Below are 22,277 nucleotides of genomic sequence, written 5' to 3'. Positions count from 1 at the left end.
ACCGTCGCAGCTACAGCCACAAAATTTTGCACAGTCACACGTCTGGACCCCGAGTGGGTCATAGGCTATGTTGTGAGGCGAAATTTTAACCCCGCGCTTTCCAATTCACCAAACAATTTTGCCCCTATCTACATAATGGGGAAAAAAGTGAAAGGAAAAGTGTTGGAGGCGTCGCAGCTACAGCCACAAAATTTTGCACAGTCACACGTCTGGACCCCGAGAGCGTCATAGGCTATGTTGTGAGGTGAAATTTTAACCCCGCGCGTTCCAATTCACCAAACAATTTTGCCCCTATCTACATAATGGGGAAAAAGGTGAAAGGAAAAGTGTTGGAGGCAAATTGACAGCTGCCAGATGTGAACAAGGGGGACTTAAAGAATGAGAGCGATGGCGCCAAAGAGTATATACCGTACAGTTGCTAAGGTCGGGCCCCGACATGGGATACTCACCACACACGGGGATATGAACACACACAAAATGTGCTTGAACACATATCACCCTCAACACACATTTCACCACACATACACCAACCTCGCCACATAAAAGTCGAAAAACAAAAGTTGCCGCTCAAAACTCGCTACGCGCAAAACTCACCACATGCAAAAACTAGGCTCACGCAAAACTCGCCACAAGTGCAAAACTCACCTCATGGAAAACTCGCCACACGCAAAACTTGCACACGTGGAAAAATTGCCACATGCACAAAAGTTGCAACACATGCAAAAGTTGCCTCACACAAAACTTGCACATACTCAAAAGGTACTACACATAAAACTCACCACGCGCAAAACTCGCCATGCGCAAAACTTGCTGCACACAACTTGCTACACTAACCTGTCACATGCAACTCGACACACAAAAAGTTGCTACACGCATGTCGCCATACAAAACTCATCTCACAAAAGTCGCTACATGCATGTCTCCACACGCAACTCAACACACACAACTTGACAAACGAAACTTGCCCTAAAACACACACAAGTCTGGTATTATCCTTCAAAAATAAAAATCTGATTAATAAGCAGACAAACTACAAGAGCAACAAATGTACCATATAGGAAATACGGCAGCTGTCAGTCACATGACCTGTCTATTATGTGTATGTGTGAGCTAATATATACTGCCAGGTGGAGGGCTTCCTGTTGGCTGGGGATTTATCAGGCTGCCAATTTAGCTTACAAATACTGAGGTAAAAATACTGACCAAATAACGTGTGAATGCGGTCTAATACAGGAGGAGATGACACACAGGTATATACTATATACAGGAGAGATGGCACACAGGTATATACTATATACTATATACAGGAGGAGATGATACACAGATATATACAGGAGGAGATGACACACAGATATATACTATATACAGGAGGAGATGACATACAGGTATATACTATATACAGGGGAGATGACATACAGGTATATACTATATACAGGAGCAGATGACCTACAGGTATATACTATATACAGGAGGAGATGACACACAGGTATATACTATAAACAGGAGCAGATGACCTACAGGTATATACTATATACATGAGGAGATGACACATGTATATACTATATACAGGAGCAGATGACCTACAGGTATATACTATATACAGGAGGAGATGACATACAGGTATATGCTATATAGAAGATGACATACAGGTATATACTACATACAGGAGGAGATGACACACAGATATATACTATATACAGGAGGAGATGACATACAGGTATATACTATATATATAAGGAGATGACATACAGGTATATACTATATACAGGGGAGATGACACACAGCAGGTATATACTATATACAGGGGAGATGACAAACAGGTATATACTATATACAGGAGATGACATACAGGTGTATACTATATATAAGGGAGATGACAAACATGTATATACTGAGGTGAAAATGAGAGGTGTGATTGCAAAATGAGAGGAGTGAGGGAAAATAGTGGAGTGATCGGGAAATGACAGATGTGAGGTCGAAATGACAAGTGTTAGGGGGGAATGAGAGGAGTGAGGGAGAAAATGAGAGGTGTGAGGGAGAAAATGAGAGATGTGAGGGGGAAAATGAAAGATGTGATTGGGAAAATGAGAGGCATGATGGGAAAATAAGAGAAGTGAGGTGCTATAACTAACCACAGATATTTACTATGCCCAGGCAACGCTGGGCTCTTCAGCTAGTTCAATATATATGTGCATACCTGTGTATGTATGCCATTTGGAAATAAGTAACAGACATTCCAAATCTATAATATAAAGTGCATGTGCAACAAAGATAAAGTGGCGGCAAAGACCTAATAGAGAAAAAAATACTGGCGCTAAGTGAGGCCAATGTGTAACATGATGAACATGGTAACCCATGTAATATAGAGCAGTATGTGGGCAAAAAAATAATAAATGAAAACAAGGCCAGAGCCACCTGGTATTTACCTGCTATGTGAAACGAAAGTCTCTGGGATGTGCCAAGCCCCGACGCATGTTTCAGCGTCTGCCTTCGTCAGGGGGTGGCGCCATCCAAGGGAGATAAAGTATTTATAGAATGAGTGGCCAATGAGAGCAGGAATGGGTGTGGAGCGACGAGCGCCGACATAGGAGGTCACCAGAGGGCACCGACCCACAAGCCCATGCGCCCTCTGGTGACCTCCTATGTCGGCGCGCGTCGCTCCACACCCGTTCCTGTTCTCATTGGCTGCTCATTCTATAAATACTTTATCTCCCTTGGATGGCGCCACCCCCTGACAAAGGCAGACGCCGAAACGCGTGTCGGGGCTCGGCACATCCCAAGGACTTTCATTTCACATAGCAGGTAAATACCAGGTGGCTCTGGCCTTGTTTTCATTTATTATTTTTTTGCCCGCATACTGCTCTATATTACTCGGGTTACCATGTTCATCATGTTACACATTGGCCTCACTTAGCGCCAGTATTTTTTTCTCTATTAGGTCTTTGTCGCCACTTTATCTTTGTTGCACATGCACTTTATATTATAGATTTGGTATGTCCGTTACTTATATCCATATGGCATACATACACAGGTATGCACATATATATTGAATCTCCACTGTCGTTATATGTATGATTTTTTTCTTATTGCCATTTATATGTCCCTGGTCTAGTGCTTTTTATAGTATTCTTTACACCGTTCCATTCTACCATATATTTTAATAAACATTGTTATATATACTTTATATTGGACCTTGTTTCATTTTTTTCTTCGTGTTTCCGGTTTTGTTCCGATTTGTCCAGTACATTTCCTATTGGTGCACATTGGTGGTGATGGTTCCCTCCTTTACACAATTGTTTATGTGTACCGCGCCTTGAGTCTTTTTTATTTATCTTTTTTATTTATACACTGTATACTATATACAGAAGTCCTGTGTATAATGTCACTGGTAATCACTGTATTATCTGTACACTAACACTATGTACAGAGCTCCTGTATATAATGTTACTAGTGATCACTGCATATTACCTGTACACCGATACTATATATATAGAGCTCGTATGCAAAATGATAATCAAAAAGCATGTAGTTGTATAAATAGCCGAGTTCGTTATTCAATGACTTAGCTCTCCCAAAAGTCAGAAGTATACTTAGTAGGTATACTACTCCAAATAGAACATTTGAAAACCAGCGAAAAAGAATATAAACTTTTATTATGTTATTATATAAAAAATGTTTTTATCAAAATCACACATGACAGAAAAAATGAATAAAAATCCGGCATGCAAAAGAAGAGGAAAAAAAACAACCGATGCACTAGAGGTAGGACACAAGTCCACTATACGACCAGGGTGAGTCAATAAGAGTAATATAATGTTAATAATCACAAGCAAGTGCCTTACATCTTTTTGAGCACTATTATCCCATGATGTACTCTAATCTAGTGCATCCAATGACAGCACATATTAATGGGATAAAGTGTATGCTCACCCATAGTAGGTCCGGACTACCAAGTGACCTTCCCACGGTCCCTGACGCACGTACAAGAGTATTGTATATTTGAACAAATATCTAATAGGTTGGAGAAATGTAGGGTTGGGCCAAAAGAGTCTATCTAGTCTGAAAAATAAAAGTTATTGCTCTTGGAAGAAAGGAGGAAAAACATGAAAAATTGGCTGGTCTCAAAAGGGTTATTTTTTTAATTACATTTATGTATTTGGGAATAAAAATTATATTTGCTATTTGGTTTCATTACAAATTTTGTACAGTTTGGCTTTTACAAGCTTTTTTCTCTCTATGTTCAACTTTCATGTGGTCTAAACCAGCTAAGAGGAGCTCAGAGAAAGACAAATAAGAGATACAAACTCCCTGTCAGACTGTCAAAGCGGTCTGAGTGATTAATTTGCAGTCCACTCATTCTGCAGCCAACAAGGCCATATTCACACTAGCAGTATTTGGTCAGTATTTTCCATCACTATATGTAAGCCAAAACCAGGAGAAGAACAATCAGAGGGAAGAATTAGGGTACGTTCACATTTGCGTTGTGCGGTGCTGCGTCGGCGACGCAACTCACAACGCAAACCAAAACGCATGCAAAATGCATTGTTTTGCGACGCATGCGTCCTCTGCGCCCAGACGCGTGCGCCAAAAAAGACGCATGCGTCACAAAACGCAATGCAACGCATGTCCATGCGCCCACATGTTAAATATAGGGGCGCATGACGCATGCGTCGTTGCGGCTGCGCCCGACGCAGCTCGGCAAAACGCAAATGTGAACGTAGCCTAATAGAAACACGTCACCACTTCTCTATTTATCACCCACTCCTGGTTTTGTATTACAAATAATGATGGAAAATACTGACCAAATACTTAATGTGTGAACGTTGCCCAACACAGAGACTATAAACGGTGAATGTAGACTTTTTTTTGAAACCCAATTACTTTTATTCCCAATTACATGCATTTAAGTATTGCCCTTTAAATGACGTAACTACAGCAATGAAAGTGATACATATTTATAAGTGTCAGGTCTATCTAGGTATTCATTGGTTGATTTTAAATAATATTCACATGCATTGACATATATCTTTTTACTAACAAAGATGGCATCTCTAGTAATAGTTTAAGTAAGGAATTAAACTTAAAGGGGTTGTTCGACTTCCAAAAATCAGGTAGGGCGGGTTTTAAAATAATAAAAGAATGTATGCTCCCCTGCTGTAGCTCCCATCACTTCAACACAGTCGCCCTAGCAGTCACAACCAGGACAGAAAACGATAAAGTCCCTTCACCTGACCGCTGAGGGCTGTGATTGACTGCAGATGTCAGGTGACTGAACAAGACATCATGTGAGGCACACTTATTGAAGTACTGGTTCAGTCACCTGATCTCTGTAGCAAATCACAAGCCTCAGTGGTCAGGACTTCATAGCTTTCTATCCTGGCCACGACAACCAGAAAGTATGTGTTGGGAATCACACTGGGTGAATATACAATTTTTTAATGTTAGAACTATTCCTGCTGTTTGAACACTTTTTTGAGAAGTCAGGAAGACCCTCTGAAAGCAGTGTTTGATACAGTTTATTCCCCCATTTTTTTCTTCACATCTACTTTTATCATGTTATTTTATGTGTTTAAGGAATAAAGCAGCAGTGGCTGTAAAGATAACAGGAGGCCTTTTTGTTTCTGTAGTTGGGTGGGGGGTATGATGATTTTTGAAGACAAACAACTGTTTAACATGCCAACAAAAAAGTACTTACGGTAAGGGTTAAGTCTTTCCTGCCCAGGTTCAGGGGAATATCTTTTCCACCTCGATCCTCCACATGACATGACAACGGTCCGAATGAATTCTCTTCCACACAGCCTTATGCCACCATCTGCCACCTCCAATGCCTGGCAAAAATGGGGTATAATAGAAGAAATGAGCAGGAAACACAGACAGAAGCGGAGACACATGGCTTGTGGTATGATGTCTTTTGTCTGACCTGCTGAAAGGTTTGACAGATGAACTGATTTATAAATAAGATCTTGACCATTATCTTTTCAAGGCTTTTAAGAAAATTACATTTTAGGAAATAACCTTGTAAAGAAACTCCTAGAAAAGGCAAGGACAACCTTGGGATTAACAGCTGCAAGAAGTGACAAAATGTTACATTTTCTTTTTTTTTTTTTTTTTTATAAATCTTTGAATCATAAAAAAAGAAGTTTCCCCGTTTCAAAGAAACCTTAAAGGCTGCGCCTCCTTTAAACTAACAAAAAAATTAGAACTTACCTGTTAAAGCCCATGCCATGTTGTAGATGGCACACCACAGCGGCAGAGCTGTCCATAAAGAGAGCAGCGAAGAGGCAGCGCACAATCAGTGGAGGCTTCACTAGGTAAGCAATGCTTGTTTTGTTATTTTAAAGCAGTTCCGGCTTTTGGGACATTATTTTGTAAAACTGGACAATGACAATGAAATTGTCCAGTCCTGTGTAAGTAAAGCCGTTTATGAAACATGATAACACAAAACCCATTCAGACATACAGTATGTGGCACCCCAGGAGTTTGGGTACCACAGTAGTGCTGCCTTCCTCTCGGGGAGGGTAGTGCTATGCCTGAAAACAAGAGGGATCTCTTTGGCAGGTAAATCACACACACAACACCTTCTGAATCCAGGCCAGAAGGGGGAGCTCAAAATCATGTTTTAGCTCAGCTTCCCTGAATAAAGATCCTGGTTTGGAGGAGGAGCTAGGGTAGTCTGGATCAGACAGTCTGGAGAGCAGACAGGAAAGGAGCAGAGGAGAGATTTCAGGGCTCAAGGAGGCTGAAAGTTGGCCTCCCAAGAGCCAAAGTGCAGAGACCGGGTACCGGGAGCCCGAGGCTAGAGTGGAACTGTAGAACACCTAGCAGAACCGGAGGGCACAGAACTATACATATACTGCCCAAATTAAGCCTGTGGCACAACAGCACCCTGGAGCCTGGAGTCACCATGCAGAGACCCCAGAACGAATGGCTCAGCTGCTTACCATACAGGTACCTGTCCCAGGACTGGGGAAAGAACCAGGACCCTGTTAGGACATTACAGACAGCAAGGGACTATAGCTCCCAACCTGATTTGCCAAGGGGATTCCACTTGTTTCCGGGTTGTCTGGACTCCTAATGTACCAGTTGAAGGTTTCCTGGACTGTGGCCTGCCAACTACAGTAAACCAGATAAAGACTTTACTTGTGTACTTTACTCATTGTCTGGCAAATATCATCATCGCCATACACTCTAGGTCCCCGGGGGACACGGCTTCATCTGTAGGAAGCATTGCCATCATTGCTGCAACATCCCCCAGGGGACCCCTTTAAAGCAGCGTCGGTCCCCCTATTGACTGAACACCACAGGTGGCGTCACAACAGACATATTCACAATCCCCTTTAAAGACAGTTCCCCTTTTACAGTGAGTCCCAGGTCCACGGACCAGGTTGCAGCCACCGTGACATCCCCTTTAATAGCCGACCGGACCCGATACCAAGTAGCCTGCCCTGGTGGGTGACTCATCTTTTTTGGTGTAACAAACAGGATTTTGTGCCCTGGCATCGCCAGGTACTGTGTGTCAGAGACTGTGACAGTTTGTTTGAAAACCGCCATTGCTGCACCGCGTGGAGCGTTAGGGGGAGGAGATGTACCTTCGTAGGCGGAGCTGGCCGAAAAGAGCGAGAAGAAGGAAAATGGGTGCCGCGCTGCCAGAGGAACGCTGGAAGTGAAGACACCGTGCAGCAGGGCCAGAAGTGAGGACACTGGACAGAGGATCGTGAACCGCTGCAGACTGCGCAGCGGAGGAACCGCTACAGACTCTGAAGGAGAGACGCCGGCTTCCACCAGGTTAGCAGGGGGATAAAGCTATGTCTGACCCGAGAGGGGGATTGGCAGCGGTCGCAGCCTCAGGCCCCATAGTACACCCAGGCCCTGCGGTAGACGCAGCCGCAGGCCCCATACCGCTACCAGGTCCTGCAATGACCGCAGCTCCAACAAGCTGGCCGGACCCCACCGCAGCTACGGCACCCATCATGCCACTGTCCATGCCATATATACCTGGAGCGGCCTGGCTTCCATAGTATTCCGGAGAGTCCCATACCTTAAGTGACTTTAAAGAAAGGCTATGCAGCCTTTTTGAAGTCTATCCCCTGACAGAGCAGCAAAAAGTTAACATCTTAGGTAACGTTCACATTTGCGTTGTTGGGTGCAGCGTCGTCGACGCAACCAACAACGCAATACACAACTCTGCGTTTTTTGATGCATGCGTTGACATAAACTAGTAATGTTCCTGAATTTTGGTGCAGGGAAAACGCTACAAGTAGCGTTCTGCGCACCCTGTCTGGTGCGTCAAACTGACGCATGCGTCATAAAACGCAATACAACGCATACCAGTGCATGTCCATGCGCCCCCCATGTTAAAGATAGGGGTGCATGACGTATGCGTCGACGACGCTGCGCCCAACAGCGCAAATGTGAACGTAGCCTTAACTGGTCAACAGATTGGAGCGGCCCTATGAGAGGTAAAATCCGGGCCAGATGTGGAAAAAGGACTGTGCAGCAGATCTTTGCTAAACTCAAAATCACCTTTGGCACCCGCACCGCTGCAGAGATAAAAATTATTCGGGTGCAAGCAGAGCACAGGATAGCATACGGGACTATGCCCTTAATCTGCAAGAGGCACGACGGGCTATAAAAAAAAGGTTGATCCTAACAGCTTACAGGATGGGGATAAACTCTTAACGGAGCAATTCATTGAGGGACTCCTGTCCAGCACCCACAGGACCCAACTACGCATCGTGGCCTTGCAAAACCCTGACCTGGACTTTTGCACAATTTAAAGACAGGGCCATCTGGGTGCTGCACGAACCTCAGCCCAGCCGTGCAGTGCCCCCTAGGCGTCCAGCCCTCACATACCACAAGGAGGTGGCATCATATCCTCAGGTCCGCGTTGAGGCCGATGCACAGATCCTGGATGATAATCCCTCCACAGGACTGCGCCTCCAGGTCCAGGAACTGACAAAAAGCATAGCTGCACTAGCCTGGACCGTGCAGTCCCTGCAGGAATCCCCAAAGGAGAAGATCAAGCTGGCTTCCAGACCGGAGGACGTCCCTTGGGAATGACAGAAGAGGATCCCGCCGACCAGAGGAAGAGACGATGAAATGAGCGACCCCTAGGGCAGAGGGCCAACCCCCCACAATAGGATGACCAGACCCCCAAAATTGGAGAGCCAAGTACATCGGAGGACAACCTGTCCTCCCCATTGTTATGGATGGCATCCCAATGAACGCTTTATTGGACACCGGCTCTCACAACTATGCTTTACATTCTCTATAAACGTTATTGGGCTGACACAAACATTACCTGTGGCCCAGATACTGATCTAACAATAGTAGCCAGTAATGGTCAGCCTTTGCCACAGGTGGGGTACAAGGAGGTCACCATTAAGGTGGGGCGGTTAGAATTAAAGGCCCAAGGAATGGTGATTGTTGATATTGATCGACGTGAATGTAACCCTATGATGACTATCGGTACTAATGTTATAGAAAATTATCTTGCCGAGGTTATTGTCTTGCTACAACAGGTGGCCGAAACTGCTGGTTCTAGTGAGCAGAGAGTCCTGCAAAAAGAAATCAGAGCTCTGGTACAGAGAGAGCAGGTAGAACTATCTGGTGGAAAAATTGGCCATGCCACAGTGAGTGATTCAATCCCCATTGCAATACCCTCCAGGAGTGAAATGTTAATGTGGTGTCGGGCAGCAATAGGCCTCAGAGGTAAAGACTACCAGGCCCTGGTAGAACCTGTCTATTCAGATAGTAGGCCCACAATCCTGACAGCTAGAGGGGTGGTTGAAGTCCGCAAAGGGAGGGTACTAGTACGTGTCCTTAACTGTGGAGACAAAGAGGTCCATCTAACCAGATATGCCACACTTGCCAAACTGTTTACTGTTGATAATAATGTAATTCAGGCAACATAACCCTTGGTTCCATCCATCCAGGCGGAGGACAATGGCTCTGCAGGACAAATGGAGGATTGGTGTCAGAAATTACACGTGTGCACTGACTCTACCCCATCACACCAAAAACAAGGGGCTTACTGGGTGGTCCATCAGTATGAGCGGGTATTCAGAAAACACCCACTAGAATTTGGGCAGGTAAAAGAGGTTCAACATCATATCCCCACGGGAAGTCATCCACCCACTAAGGAGAGGTACCGGCCTGTTCCTCCAGCTCATTACCACTGTGCCAAAAATATGTTGTGAGAGATGAAGGAGGCTGGGGTAATGTGAGATATTTGTAGCCCCTGGGCACCTCCATTAGTCCTTGTCAGGAAAAAAACGGCACCATGAGAATGTGTGTTGATTATAGGCAGATAAACTGCATTACACATAAGGATGCATACCCATTGCCCAGAATAGAAGAGTCATTGGCTGCTTTAAAATCTGCTAACTACTTTTCCACCTTGGATCTCACCAGTGGGTACTGGCAGGTTCCAGTAGCAGAGGCGGATAAGGAGAAGACGGCCTTCACAACACCAATGGGCATCTCTTAATTCAATTACATGCCGTTCGGACTGTGCAACACCTCAGGAACATTCCAGAGGATGATGGAGTGCTGTCTCTGGCACAAGAACTTCGAAACTGTCTTGTTGTACCTGGACAATGTAATCGTGTTCTTATGAGGACAACCTGAAGCACCTGGCTTGAAGCGTGTTGAAGCAAGTGTTTGAAGCCCTGTCCAACTTTAGCTTGAAGGTAAAACCATCTAAATGTCACCTGTTGAAACCCAAAGTGCAGTACCTGGGACATGTGATAAGCTCTGAAGGAGTGGCACCAGACCCTGACAAGGTCACCGTGATCAGAGACTGGCCGAAGCCCAGTAACATCCATGAAGTCCGACAGTTCCTCGGGTTGGTAGGCTACTACAAAAGATTTATTAAAGACTTCACCAAGATAGCCGCACCACTGCAAGACCTGTTATTGGGCCAATCTAAGAAAACCAAGGGTAATAATACCCCGTTTGACTGGAACAACAGGCTGGAGGGATCCTTCGCTCAGTTGAAGTTGGCTCTCACGGGAGATGAGGTACTGGCCTACCCAGAATATGACCAACCATTTGTGCTGTACACGGAGGACAGCAATGTGGGATTGGGAGCAGTACTGTCCCAGATACAGAAAGGCAAAGAAAGGGAAATTGCCTACGCCAGCAGGAAGCTTCGTCCCACGGAAAAGAACCCCGAAAATTACAGTTCCTTTAAGCTGGAGTTCCTCGCCATCGTCTGGGCGGTAACAGAGAGGTTCAAGCACTACCTGGCCTCAGCAAGATTCACAGTTTACACGGACAACAATCTGCTGACTCACCTGGAGATGGCAAAACTAGGTGCCTTGGAGCAGCGATGGATGGCCCGGTTGTCCAACTATGAATTCACCATCAAGTACCATGCAGGGCACAAAAATGCCAATGCCGATGAGTTGTCCAGGATGCTCAACCTACCAGAGGTGGAAGAGTATCCAGAGGTACTTGAAGAGGTAGAGTTGCCAGCTTTACATCACCCCGGAGTGACTCAGTATTCTCATTATGTGAGGAACAGGCGCAGTAACAAGCAAGAAGCCACACTGAACCCACTGCCCCACCATGGACAGAGACACAGGACAGTGACCCCACGGTCCATCTGGTCAAAGAGCTGCTGATGCAAGCAGATTCACACCCTGGTCCAGATGATCCACAAGAGACTCAACAGCTATGGAAGGAGAAAGGCAAACTGTTTATCTAAGACGGTAAGCTGTGCCAGAGAAATGTCGACCCACGCACCCACGAGTTGGTCTGGCAGATAGTGGTCCCAAGACAAGATGCGCCAATAGTTCTGGAAGCATACCACGATGGAGTAGGACACTTTGGATGAAAGAAGTTAGAGATCCTACTTTGTGGAAGGTTCTACGGGATTGGCATGAGAAAAGCCATTGAAATGTGGTGCCGAGAGTGTGGCCCATGGAGCCTGCAAAGAAAGGACCGTGACAGCCAGAGGGCTCCCCTACTGCCCATAGTCACCAAACAGCCACTTGAATTGGTCACGCTAGATCATGTGAAGCTAACTCCAAGCCGGTCAGGCTATGTCTATGCTCTGACCATTGTGGACCATTACTCCAGATTCCTGGTAGTAGTACCTGTCAAGGACCAGACAGCAAAGACAGCAGCCAAAGCCTTCCAGCAACACTTTTGCCGACCACATGGGTATCCTGAAAAGGTACTTACTGAACAAGGCCAAGCCTTTGAAGCGGAAGTGTTCCAGGAGTTCTGCAACCTGTACGGATGTAAAAAGATCAGAACCACTCCGTACCACCCACAAACCAAAGATATGTGTGAAATGATGAACCAAATAGTAATTGACTTACAGAAAACCTTGCCTTTGCTTGAAAGAAGCTTATGGCCAGAGATGTTGCCAGACTTGGTAGATTGTACAAATCACATCCCAGTGAATTCCACCAACTGCACCCCAGCATACCTGATTAGAGGGAGATCTAGCAAATTACCTGTTGATCTAGACATGGGAGTCTTAACCCCAGAAGCAACCTCACCAGATGCAGATTGGGATACTGAGCGACAACAGAAGTACCACCAAGTACAAGATTGTGTAGAAAGAAGCTTGTCCCATGCAAGACATAAACAAGAGAGGGACTATAACCAACGTGCTCCTGCAATTCCCTTGTCACCAGGTGAACAAGTGCTAAAGAAGAATGAATAAACTTGACGACCAGTGGGAAGCAGAACTATATTCTGTACTATCTTACCATCAAACTTCGACAATACAAAAGCATGCCTTATAATTAAAGATGGAGGAGAAACTTCAACTGTGGTATCCAGAGATCACCTTAAAGTATGCCCTGACAAACTGAGGAACAAAGAAGAAAATCCAGGAACTTCTCAACCCATGGAGGAAGAAGAAAAGAGAATCCACACCGTTCTTGGAGATTTACCCCAGTCTTGGACTCAGATACATCAGGCGATAGTGATACCTGTCCTGACTTTTCCCCAGTAGGAAATACCAGAGGAAAATGTTACTCAGAACCATCCTGAACCAGAAGAGACTTTACACGAGCAGGTTCAAGCAGCAAGCGTCACCCCAGCAGTGGAACCAGAGAGTCCACCCTCTCCTATCGGTGAATCTGTCAGACCTATGGTGAGTCTAAGAAGTCGCAGACAATTACCCAGTTTACTAGTACAATGCAGGCCTACAAGTAGTATAGGCACTAGTGGGTACACAATAGCAAACATACTGGACCAGGAACTACGTAGCACCAAGGGTCAAATCCCAGCCCGTTACAGGGACTAGATATGTCAATAAATGGTGTTACCTGTTTGAATTGTGTACATAAGTTTTCTTTCCAGTTTAAAAAGGACAATTGGGTAATGGACAAAGTGGATTCCCCAAAAACTGTCTTTGTAAATAGTTTGGCACCCTCAAGGTGCACTCTGGTTCTACCTACTTTGCCGGCATGGGTAGGGCCTTGCTCCCTCAGACCTGAAGCAGAAAATCATCTGGCGTGGCCGATCCCCGGGTCTGGATATGCCTTGTAGCCCGCCCAAGGGCCTATGCTGGGGTTTATGACCGGTCCCTCGCTTCGATACTGTTATATTTATGAACAAGAACACCCTGGTATCAGAACAGATGTACTCTTATAAATTTATATTGCAACGTTCAAGAACCGTGACTCTGGTAAGGGATGAAAAGTTATTAACCTATTCAAATGTTTTACAAAAATTTCTTATCTAACTTGTTGTTTATGTTTCCTTTCCCAGTCCTGGAGTACTCTATTTAACGGGGGAAATGTGGCACCCCAGGAGCTCGGGTACCACAGTAGTTCTGCCTTTCTCTTGGGGAGGGTGGTGCTATGCTTGGAAACAAGAGGGATCTCTTTGGCAAGTAAATCATACACACAACACCTTCTATATCCAAGCCAGGAGGGGGAGCTCAAAACCCTGTTTTAGGGTGGCTTCCCTGAATAAAGATCCTGGTTTGGAGGAGGAGCTAGGGTAGTCTGAATCAGACAGTCTGGAGAGCAGAGAGGAAAGGAGCAGAGGAGAGATTTCAGGGCTCAAGGAGGCTGCAAGTGGGCCTCCCAGGAGCCAAAGCACAGAGACCGGGTACCAGGAGCCCGAGGCTAGAGTGGAACTGTAGGACACCTAGCAGAACCGGAGGGCACAGAACTATATGTATACTGCCCAAATTAAGCCTGTGGTACAGCAGCACCCTGGAGTCACCGTGCAGAGGCCCCAGAAGGAACGGCTCAAGCTGCCTACCATACAGGTACCTGTCCCAGGACAGGGGAAAGAACCGGGACCTTGTTAGGACATTACAGACAGCAAGGGACTAAGGCAAGCATGCAGTGGAAGACTCCCAACCTGACTTGCCAAAAGGATTCCACTTGTTTCTGAGCTGCCTGGACTCCTTATGTACCTGTTGCCTGTACCCTGGACTGTGGTGTGCCAACTACAGTAAACCAGGTAAAGACTTTACAACTTGTGTCTTTTACTCATTGACCGGCACACACCATCATCGACATACACTCTAGGACTCCTGGAGACTCCTCTTCACCTGTGGGAAGCGTCGCCATCATTGCTGCAACAACATCCCTCAGAGGACCCCCTTTAAAGCAGCATCGGTCCCCCTATTAACCGAACACCACAGGTAGCGTCACGACAGACTTATTCACAATTCCCTTTAAAGACCATTCCCTTTTACAGTGAGTCCCAGGGCCACGGACCAGGTCGCAGCCACTGTGACATCCCCTTTAATAGTCGACCGGACCCGGTACCGAGTACCCTGCCTTGGTGGGCGACTCACATACCCGATGGAAAGAATACACCAGCCATTATACAACATACCATTATATCACACAACAACCATCATATCATAACCATAAGAGTAAGTCCACCCAGAGAGGCTGGGCAATTTTCCACATGCCACAGTTCGACGAGATGTAGCCTCCCAAAAACCAAAGAGCCAATTCTCTATCATTGTTTGATAATCTAAATTAACCATATCCATGCCTATAAGTGGACACAGTCCCTTCTATATAGTTCTGGAGTAAAACCCTCCAAATCGAGATGCCTATAAGAAAAACCATCCAATAAAGGCATGAATTTTGACATTGCTATATTAATTCTCTTCCTTATCCAATCCATAAACATGAGGCTTGGTTTAGACCAGATCAACCTGGGGGTGATTTCCGAGAACACAAAACAACTGGAATGAAAATGACATGTCAACAATGAGAAGTCTTTTTTCATTAATGCCAACAAATCTAAACTGCCTGCTTTACCAAAATCGTTACCACCTAAATAAAAGGTTAGGTGCCGGCCAAATAACAAATAATTTCTCCATTTCCTCTAAGGCCGGCTTCACACTTGCGAGTTTTACGGACGTAAGAGCGCAGAAACTACGTCCGTAAAACTCGCAAAAAATACGGCACAATTATTCTCTATGCCCCTGCTCCTATCTGCCGTATTTTACTGATCAGTATTATACGGCTTTCTACGGCCGTACAAAATCGCAGCATGCTGCGTTTGTCACCGTACTGCGCAAGAAATACGCCAATGAAAGTCTATGGAAGCGTGAAAAATACGGATTACACACGGACAAGCAGTGTGACTTGCGAGAAATACGCAGCGCTGTTAGAGAGAAAAGCCGGTAATTCAGTGCGGTGTACAGTAAAATCACACTGACAGCTTACAGTAGAATAGGTAGAATAAATGTGTACACATAGAATAGGTATATATATGTCAGTGAGATATATGAAAGGAAAGTTCCCACGATCTATGAACATCCAGCAGAGGGCGCCTCACCGCAAATGAAGCTAAATATAGCTCATTGATCTATATTTAGACTCATTCCCCGGGGTTTTGCAGCGAGGAGTAGCATTGCATTAGCAAAGCTCCTTGCTGCAAAAGGTTTTAACCCCTTCAGAAGGATTTACATCGTTGGACGTTACAGATCTGCGGAGGGTAAGTATATTGTTGGTTTATTATGTTTTTTCTTTCACAGAACGAGGGTCTTCAGTGACTGGATTGGGCGTAGAATAAAATACTCCAACAACCATTGTTTTTATTTCATTAAAATAATTTTAAATAATGTGTTTGTGTTTTATTTAACCCTTTACTACAATTGGATTAATAATGGATAGGTGTCATAATTGACGCCTCTCCATTATTAATTAGGCTTAATGTCACCTTACAATAGCAAGGTGGCATTAATCCTTCATTACCCCATATCCCACCGCTACACGGGAATGGGAAGAGAGTGGCCAAGTGCCAGAATAGGCGCATCTTCCAGATGTGCCTTTTCTGGGGTGGCTGGGGGCAGATATTTTTAGCCGGGGGGGGCCAATAACCATGGACCCTCTCCAGGCTATTAATATCTGCCCTCAGTCACTGGCTTTACTACTCTGGCGGAGAAAATTGCGCGGGAGCCCACGCCAATTTTTTCCGCCATTTAACCCTTTATTTTAAGAGCTAGAACGGCCAAATTTTGCAGATACACTCTACTGGCATTAGTAGTGTGGAATCTGCAAAAAAAAAAAAAAAATGGAGAGAAGACATGGTTTACTGTATGTAAACCATGTCTCAAATCATGTCGGGTTTTAGGAAGGAGAAAGAAAAAGCCGGTAATTGAATTACCGGCTTTCAAGCTGTATAGCGCTGGAAAAAATATTAATATATATACATATATGTGTCTACTGACATACAGTATATATATATTTTTTTTTCTTTTTGGGACACATGGATCATTTCTATAGCGGTATGTTGGTTTTGCAAGCCTGCGAGAAAACCACGCAGTACGGATGCCATACGGATTACATACGGAGGATGCCATGCGCAAAAAACGCTGACACACCCTGCCTACGGAGGAGCTACGGACCACTATTTTCGGGACATTTCAGCGTATTACGGCCGTAATATATGGACCGTATTTTCATACGCTGAGTGTGAAGCCGGCCTAACAGGTTAGACCATCTCATTCCTCTCATACTGTGCCAGCAGACTTGAAAATTAATGAGACACAGATACCAGATACCCACATTGTCTAAATACCTTGCATAAAATTATGCAAAATAAAACCTCATAAAAGGACTACAGCAAAGGAAACCAACTCCATATGCTATCTAGAAAAATTAGGAGGAAAAGGGAGTACTTAGGTTAAAAAGAGTGTTTTATTGTGAAAATTTAATAAAGTGTAACACACAGTAAAAATTACAACAGGATGACACGAAAGATCATGAGTGCCATATACCCCACGTAGCTGCCAGTATCACATAAATCTTTTTTGTGGTCGTGCAATGATTGGCTTTGCCACACAGCATCATGCCGAGTATAAGGCTACTTTCACACTAGTGTCAGAATCTCCCCGTCGCAATGCGTCGGGCCGAGATTCCGACGCTAGTGTTTGATGCGCCGCACAACGGGTGCAGCGGATGCATTTCTCCGGCGCATCCGCTGCCCCATTGTGAGGTGCGGGGAGATGGGGGCGGAATTCCGGCCGCGCATGCACGGTCGGAAAAAGCGGTCCGTCGGCAGCAAAAAACGTTACATTTAACGTTTTTTTGCTCCCGGCGGTCCGCCACAACACGGCGCAACCGTCGCATGACGGTTGCGACGTGTGGCAATGCGTCGCAATGCGTCGCTAATGTTAATCTATGGGTCAAAAACGCATCCTGCAAACAACTTTGCAGGATGCGTTTTTTGCCATAAATGACGCATTGCGACGTATTGCAAAAAACGCTAGTGTGAAAGTAGCCTAAGAGACCTGGCGCCGCCCTGCTCGTCGCAGTCTGTTCCAGCGAGAGTAGGGAGAGCTGCTGCCAAGATAGGGTCAGAATTGTGGTTTTTAGAGTTACTGTAGGTCTGCAACTCTTACATCTACAACTCCTCAGAAACCAAAAGTCCTTTTTAGGGCTAATTCATGGGTCTAGATATTGCAGCGCTAGGTAAACACGGCACAGCATATCCACATCAGTGCAAGGCCTGCAGGCACTGTACATGCATCAATTGCTCCCTCTGCATCCTTCCCAAAGCTCCATAACTGCCTGCTGCTGCTGCAGCTTATTTACCTTATACCTTTTTTTTTCAAAAAATTCCTCTTCCCCCCAAAAAAAATACAGTCTGTTCTGTCAGACTGAGGGGGCTGTTGAAAAATCATAGTTTGTCAGGCATACGTAGTATAGTTGTGTGTGCTACCCTTGTGCAACTTTTTTTTTGGTGTTTTAAATTCACCGAAAAAGCCCTCATATATCTCTGTGCTCCAAGTTTGGTCATTGTAGGCCGGAGGACCACTTTTTTTGCTGTGTGTTACAGAGCCTCTCACCTAGCCAAATCAGTTCTCATGCTTCGCACTGATGAGGGCCAACAGCCCGAAACACCGTGTCTGCGAATTGAGATTCTGATTTGGCTTTTATCCTAAGTCATATTGAACGACTCATTAAAGGGTTGATTGTGACTTGTAGGATCGCTACTTCCAACAGGTGGCGCTATAGAGTTTAAGTCCTCTTTTTCTCAGAAGAGGCAATTTGCATATTATATTTCCCAGAGGAACATTGCACGGCAAATAAGCCTCCTTACCTTGACAAGCCAGATGTTATAAACTTAGTGCTAAGTGCAGTGGAGATCAGTATCATGGGTCAGAAAAGAGGCCGAGAGACAACAGGTTAAGAGTTCAATAATATTTATGATGGTATGCAGGTAAACAGCTATGACACAGCAAGTTAGTAGCAGACAGAGCTGGATAAGCAGTAAGCACGTGTACAGACCGTGGAAGTCCAAGTATGTGAGATCCAGAGACCTGGAGACCAGGCCAGCCTCCTAGCAGGGAACAGTCCAGCAGCAGAGATGAGTGCAGAGCAGATCCAGGGAAACAAGTCTTATGATGAAGAGATGTAGATCCGGAGACAGATGGGGTATCCCAAGGTAATGAAGAAACCAGCAAGATAGCAGTTCTTCCAGCTTGATCACAAGTCCAGGAACAAGATACTCAAGCAATGAGTAATATACAGAGCTCCCTTATATACACCACAGACAGGAACAAGGAAAGTCTGACAGGAAGCAAGATGGCCCCCGTGAGGCCAGTGACTCCATCTTAGGTAAGGGCAAAAGTAACCGAACTGAGGGCAACAGCAGACAGGAACAGATGTACAGTCCAAATCCTTACATTACTCCCTTCTTAAAAGACGTCCTCTGGACGATCTTAAGTCTGGCTTATTGGGGTATCTGCTGTGAAACAGTCTGATCAGATGGGGAGCATGGATGTTCTCCAGAGGTTCCCAGGAATTTTCTTCAACAGAGTATCCCTGCCATTTCACCAGATACTGAAGACGTCCCCTATGAATCCGTGAATCCAAGATTTTCTCCACGACGAATTCTTCTTGCCCATCAATGAGGACTGGATCAGGAGGAGCAGAGGTGCGTCCGGGAAGAGAATTAGGCACTGCTGGTTTAAGCAGGGAAACATGGAAAACAGGATGAATTTTTAAAGAGTTAGGCAACTTGAGTCGACAGGCTACAGGACTCACAATACCGCTGATCTTATATGGGCCAACATATTTTTGCCCCAGCTTGGAAGTTGGAATTCTGAGTTTTAAGTTTTTTGTTGAGAGCCAGACCATGTCTCCTACCTTGTACGTTGGTGCTGGCTTACGGAATCTGTCTGCTGCCTTCTTGAATCTTTCCTGTGCTGAAACTAAGGTGTTTTTTAAAACGTCCAAATTTTGCTGTAAAGATGCAATGCGGTCAGCAACCGCAGGCACAGACATGTCTATGGGGAGTCGAGGGAGAATACTGGGATGATATCCCTTGTTAGCAAAGAACGGAGATAATTTGGTGGAAGCATTCTGAGAGTTGTTATACGTGAACTCAGCCAACGGCAGTAGACTCACCCAATCGTCTTGTAGATGACACACGTAGCAACGCAGATACTGCTCCAAGGTTTGATTGGTTCGCTCTGTTTGGCCGTTAGACTGTGGATGAAAAGCAGATGATAATTTAACTTTGATGTCCAGAGCAGCACAGAAGCTTTGCCAGAACCGTGAGGTGAATTGAACTCCACGATCAGATATGACTTCATCCGGAGCTCCGTGTAAACGAAAAACATTTTGCACAACAAGATCCGCTGTTTGCTTAGCTGTTGGGACACCAGCACAGGGAATAAAATGAGCAGCTTTAGTCAACCGGTCAACTACTACAAGAATCGTGGTTTTTCCCTGTGACAAAGGCAACTCCACAATAAAATCCATTGAAATTGACCCCCAGGGACGAGATGGAACAGGCAGAGGTTGCAACAGTCCTGTAGGTGAAGAACGAGGGACTTTTGACCTGGCACATACCTCACACGATGACACGTACCGACGAATATCAATCCGAATACAATGATGTATAAAGTCAGCCAAATTAGTAGGTGATTCACCTCGAGCTAGTTCATCTTTGATGGAAGCAGATAAACCTCTCCTGAACACTGCATATTTCGCTGAATCGCACCAAGTAGTATCCAGCACCCATTTCCGAAACTCCATTGCGTATTCCACAACAGGACGCTTCCCCTGACGTAGTGTCAGTAATGCAGTCTCAGCTGTGATACTCCGATTAGGGTCATCAAACATTTGACACATTGCTGCAGTAAAGTCTTTCAGGGAATTCAAGCACACATCATTAGTCTCAATCAGAGGATTAGCCCAGGCTAACGCTTTGTTTGTTAGCAACATGATTATAGTCAACACTTTATCCCGATCAGTTGCAAACTGGGCCGCACGTGCAGAGAAATACAGCTGACATTGATTCAAAAACCCCCGAAATTTCTCTCTTTCACCACCAAACCTGAATGGTGGGAGTTTAGGAAAAGCCGGACCAGGAGCCGGGATTGGAGCAGATACCATGTTTGCAGCTGTAATCTCCACATTTGAAAGTCGAGATGCTAAGGCCTGAATAGACGTATCGGCCACATTCGCATTATGATTAGTTTGTGATTCTAATGTCCCCAGTTTTGTTTTTATAGCCTGCAGCTCCCCATGAAGTCCAGAGACAAAAGAGCAAAGTTTTTTCATTCGCACCTCCATAGAATCTGACCCAGAGATCTCCATTTTTTTGGGCTTGAGTATTCTGTTATAAACTTAGTGCTAAGTGCAGTGGAGATCAGTATCATGGGTCAGAAAAGAGGCCGAGAGACAACAGGTTAAGAGTTCAATAATATTTATGATGGTATGCAGGTAAACAGCTATGACACAGCAAGTTAGTAGCAGACAGAGCTGGATAAGCCGTGAGCACGTGTACAGACCGTGGAAGTCCAAGTATGTGAGATCCAGAGACCTGGAGACCAGGCCAGCCTCCTAGCAGGGAACAGTCCAGCAGCAGAGATGAGTGCAGAGCAGATCCAGGGAAACAAGTCTTATGATGAAGAGATGTAGATCCGGAGACAGATGGGGTATCCCAAGGTAATGAAGAAACCAGCATGATAGCAGTTCTTCCAGCTTGATCACAAGTCCAGGAACAAGATACTCAAGCAATGAGTAATATACAGAGCTCCCTTATATACACCACAGACAGGAACAAGGAAAGTCTGACAGGAAGCAAGATGGCCCCCGTGAGGCCAGTGACTCCATCTTAGGTAAGGGCAAAAGTAACCGAACTGAGGGCAACAGCAGACAGGAACAGATGTACAGTCCAAATCCTTACACCAGAGTTGGTATGTCACTCTCCATAAGGAGAAACGATACCCCTTAGACCCCAGTCCAGAGCCTCTCACCTAGCCAAATCAGTTCTCATGCTTCGCACTGACGAGGGCCAACAGCTCGAAACACCGTGTCTGCGAATTGAGATACTCATATATCTGTGTACTCCAAGTTTGGTCATTGTAGGCCAGAGGACCACTTTTTTTGCTGTGTGTTACTGAAATTATATACAGCACTATTTAGCATACAATAATATAAGCAGGCCACATATTTGCCAGTGTGGTATTTCTGTGAGAGCCCTCATATATCTCTGCTCCAAGTTTGGGCATTGTAGGCCAGTGTACTTATTTTTTGGCTGTCTTATACTCAAATTATATACAGCACTATTTTGCATAAATTAACTTAAAAAAAGGCCCCAAAAAATTGAATACAGTCTGTTAGGTCAGGCTAAGGCAAGCCTGGTGGTTGGGTTTGAAAAATCGTAGATTTGCAGGCATACTGATAACATATTATTTCGCTACTAATAAAGACATTTGTGTTGAGCATTTGAAATAGTGCAGTAGTCCATGTAAAATGGTTAAGGCAAGGGGCAAGGGACGGGGAAGTGGATTTGATGCTCATGGTGCATCCAGA

General features: G+C 45.1%; 1 protein-coding gene across 3 annotated transcripts in view; it reads right to left on the bottom strand.

Annotated features, from left to right (window-relative positions):
• The window catches only part of INSL3 (insulin like 3), a 73,609-nt gene that overhangs the window by 13,693 nt on the left and 37,639 nt on the right, over positions 1–22,277 (bottom strand). Inside the window, exons 1-2 of one of the 3 annotated variants that reach the window (XR_011321610.1) lie at positions 18,738–18,873; positions 5,697–5,828 (exon numbers count right to left, since the gene is read on the bottom strand). Coding sequence is in view for 2 of the 3 variants with exons in the window: in XM_069767764.1 (XP_069623865.1) it covers positions 5,696–5,891 (196 nt within the window). In the remaining variant the exon portion in view is untranslated. Of the gene's footprint in view, positions 1–5,695; positions 5,982–18,737; positions 18,874–22,277 lie in introns of those variants that run through there. The other 2 variants (XM_069767766.1, XM_069767764.1) reach the window with 2 other exon arrangements.

Source organism: Ranitomeya imitator, chromosome 1 (genome assembly GCF_032444005.1).
Source record: "Ranitomeya imitator isolate aRanImi1 chromosome 1, aRanImi1.pri, whole genome shotgun sequence".
NCBI classification, from domain to species: domain Eukaryota; kingdom Metazoa; phylum Chordata; class Amphibia; order Anura; family Dendrobatidae; genus Ranitomeya; species Ranitomeya imitator.
This window is presented reverse-complemented; position numbering and strand designations above follow the sequence as displayed.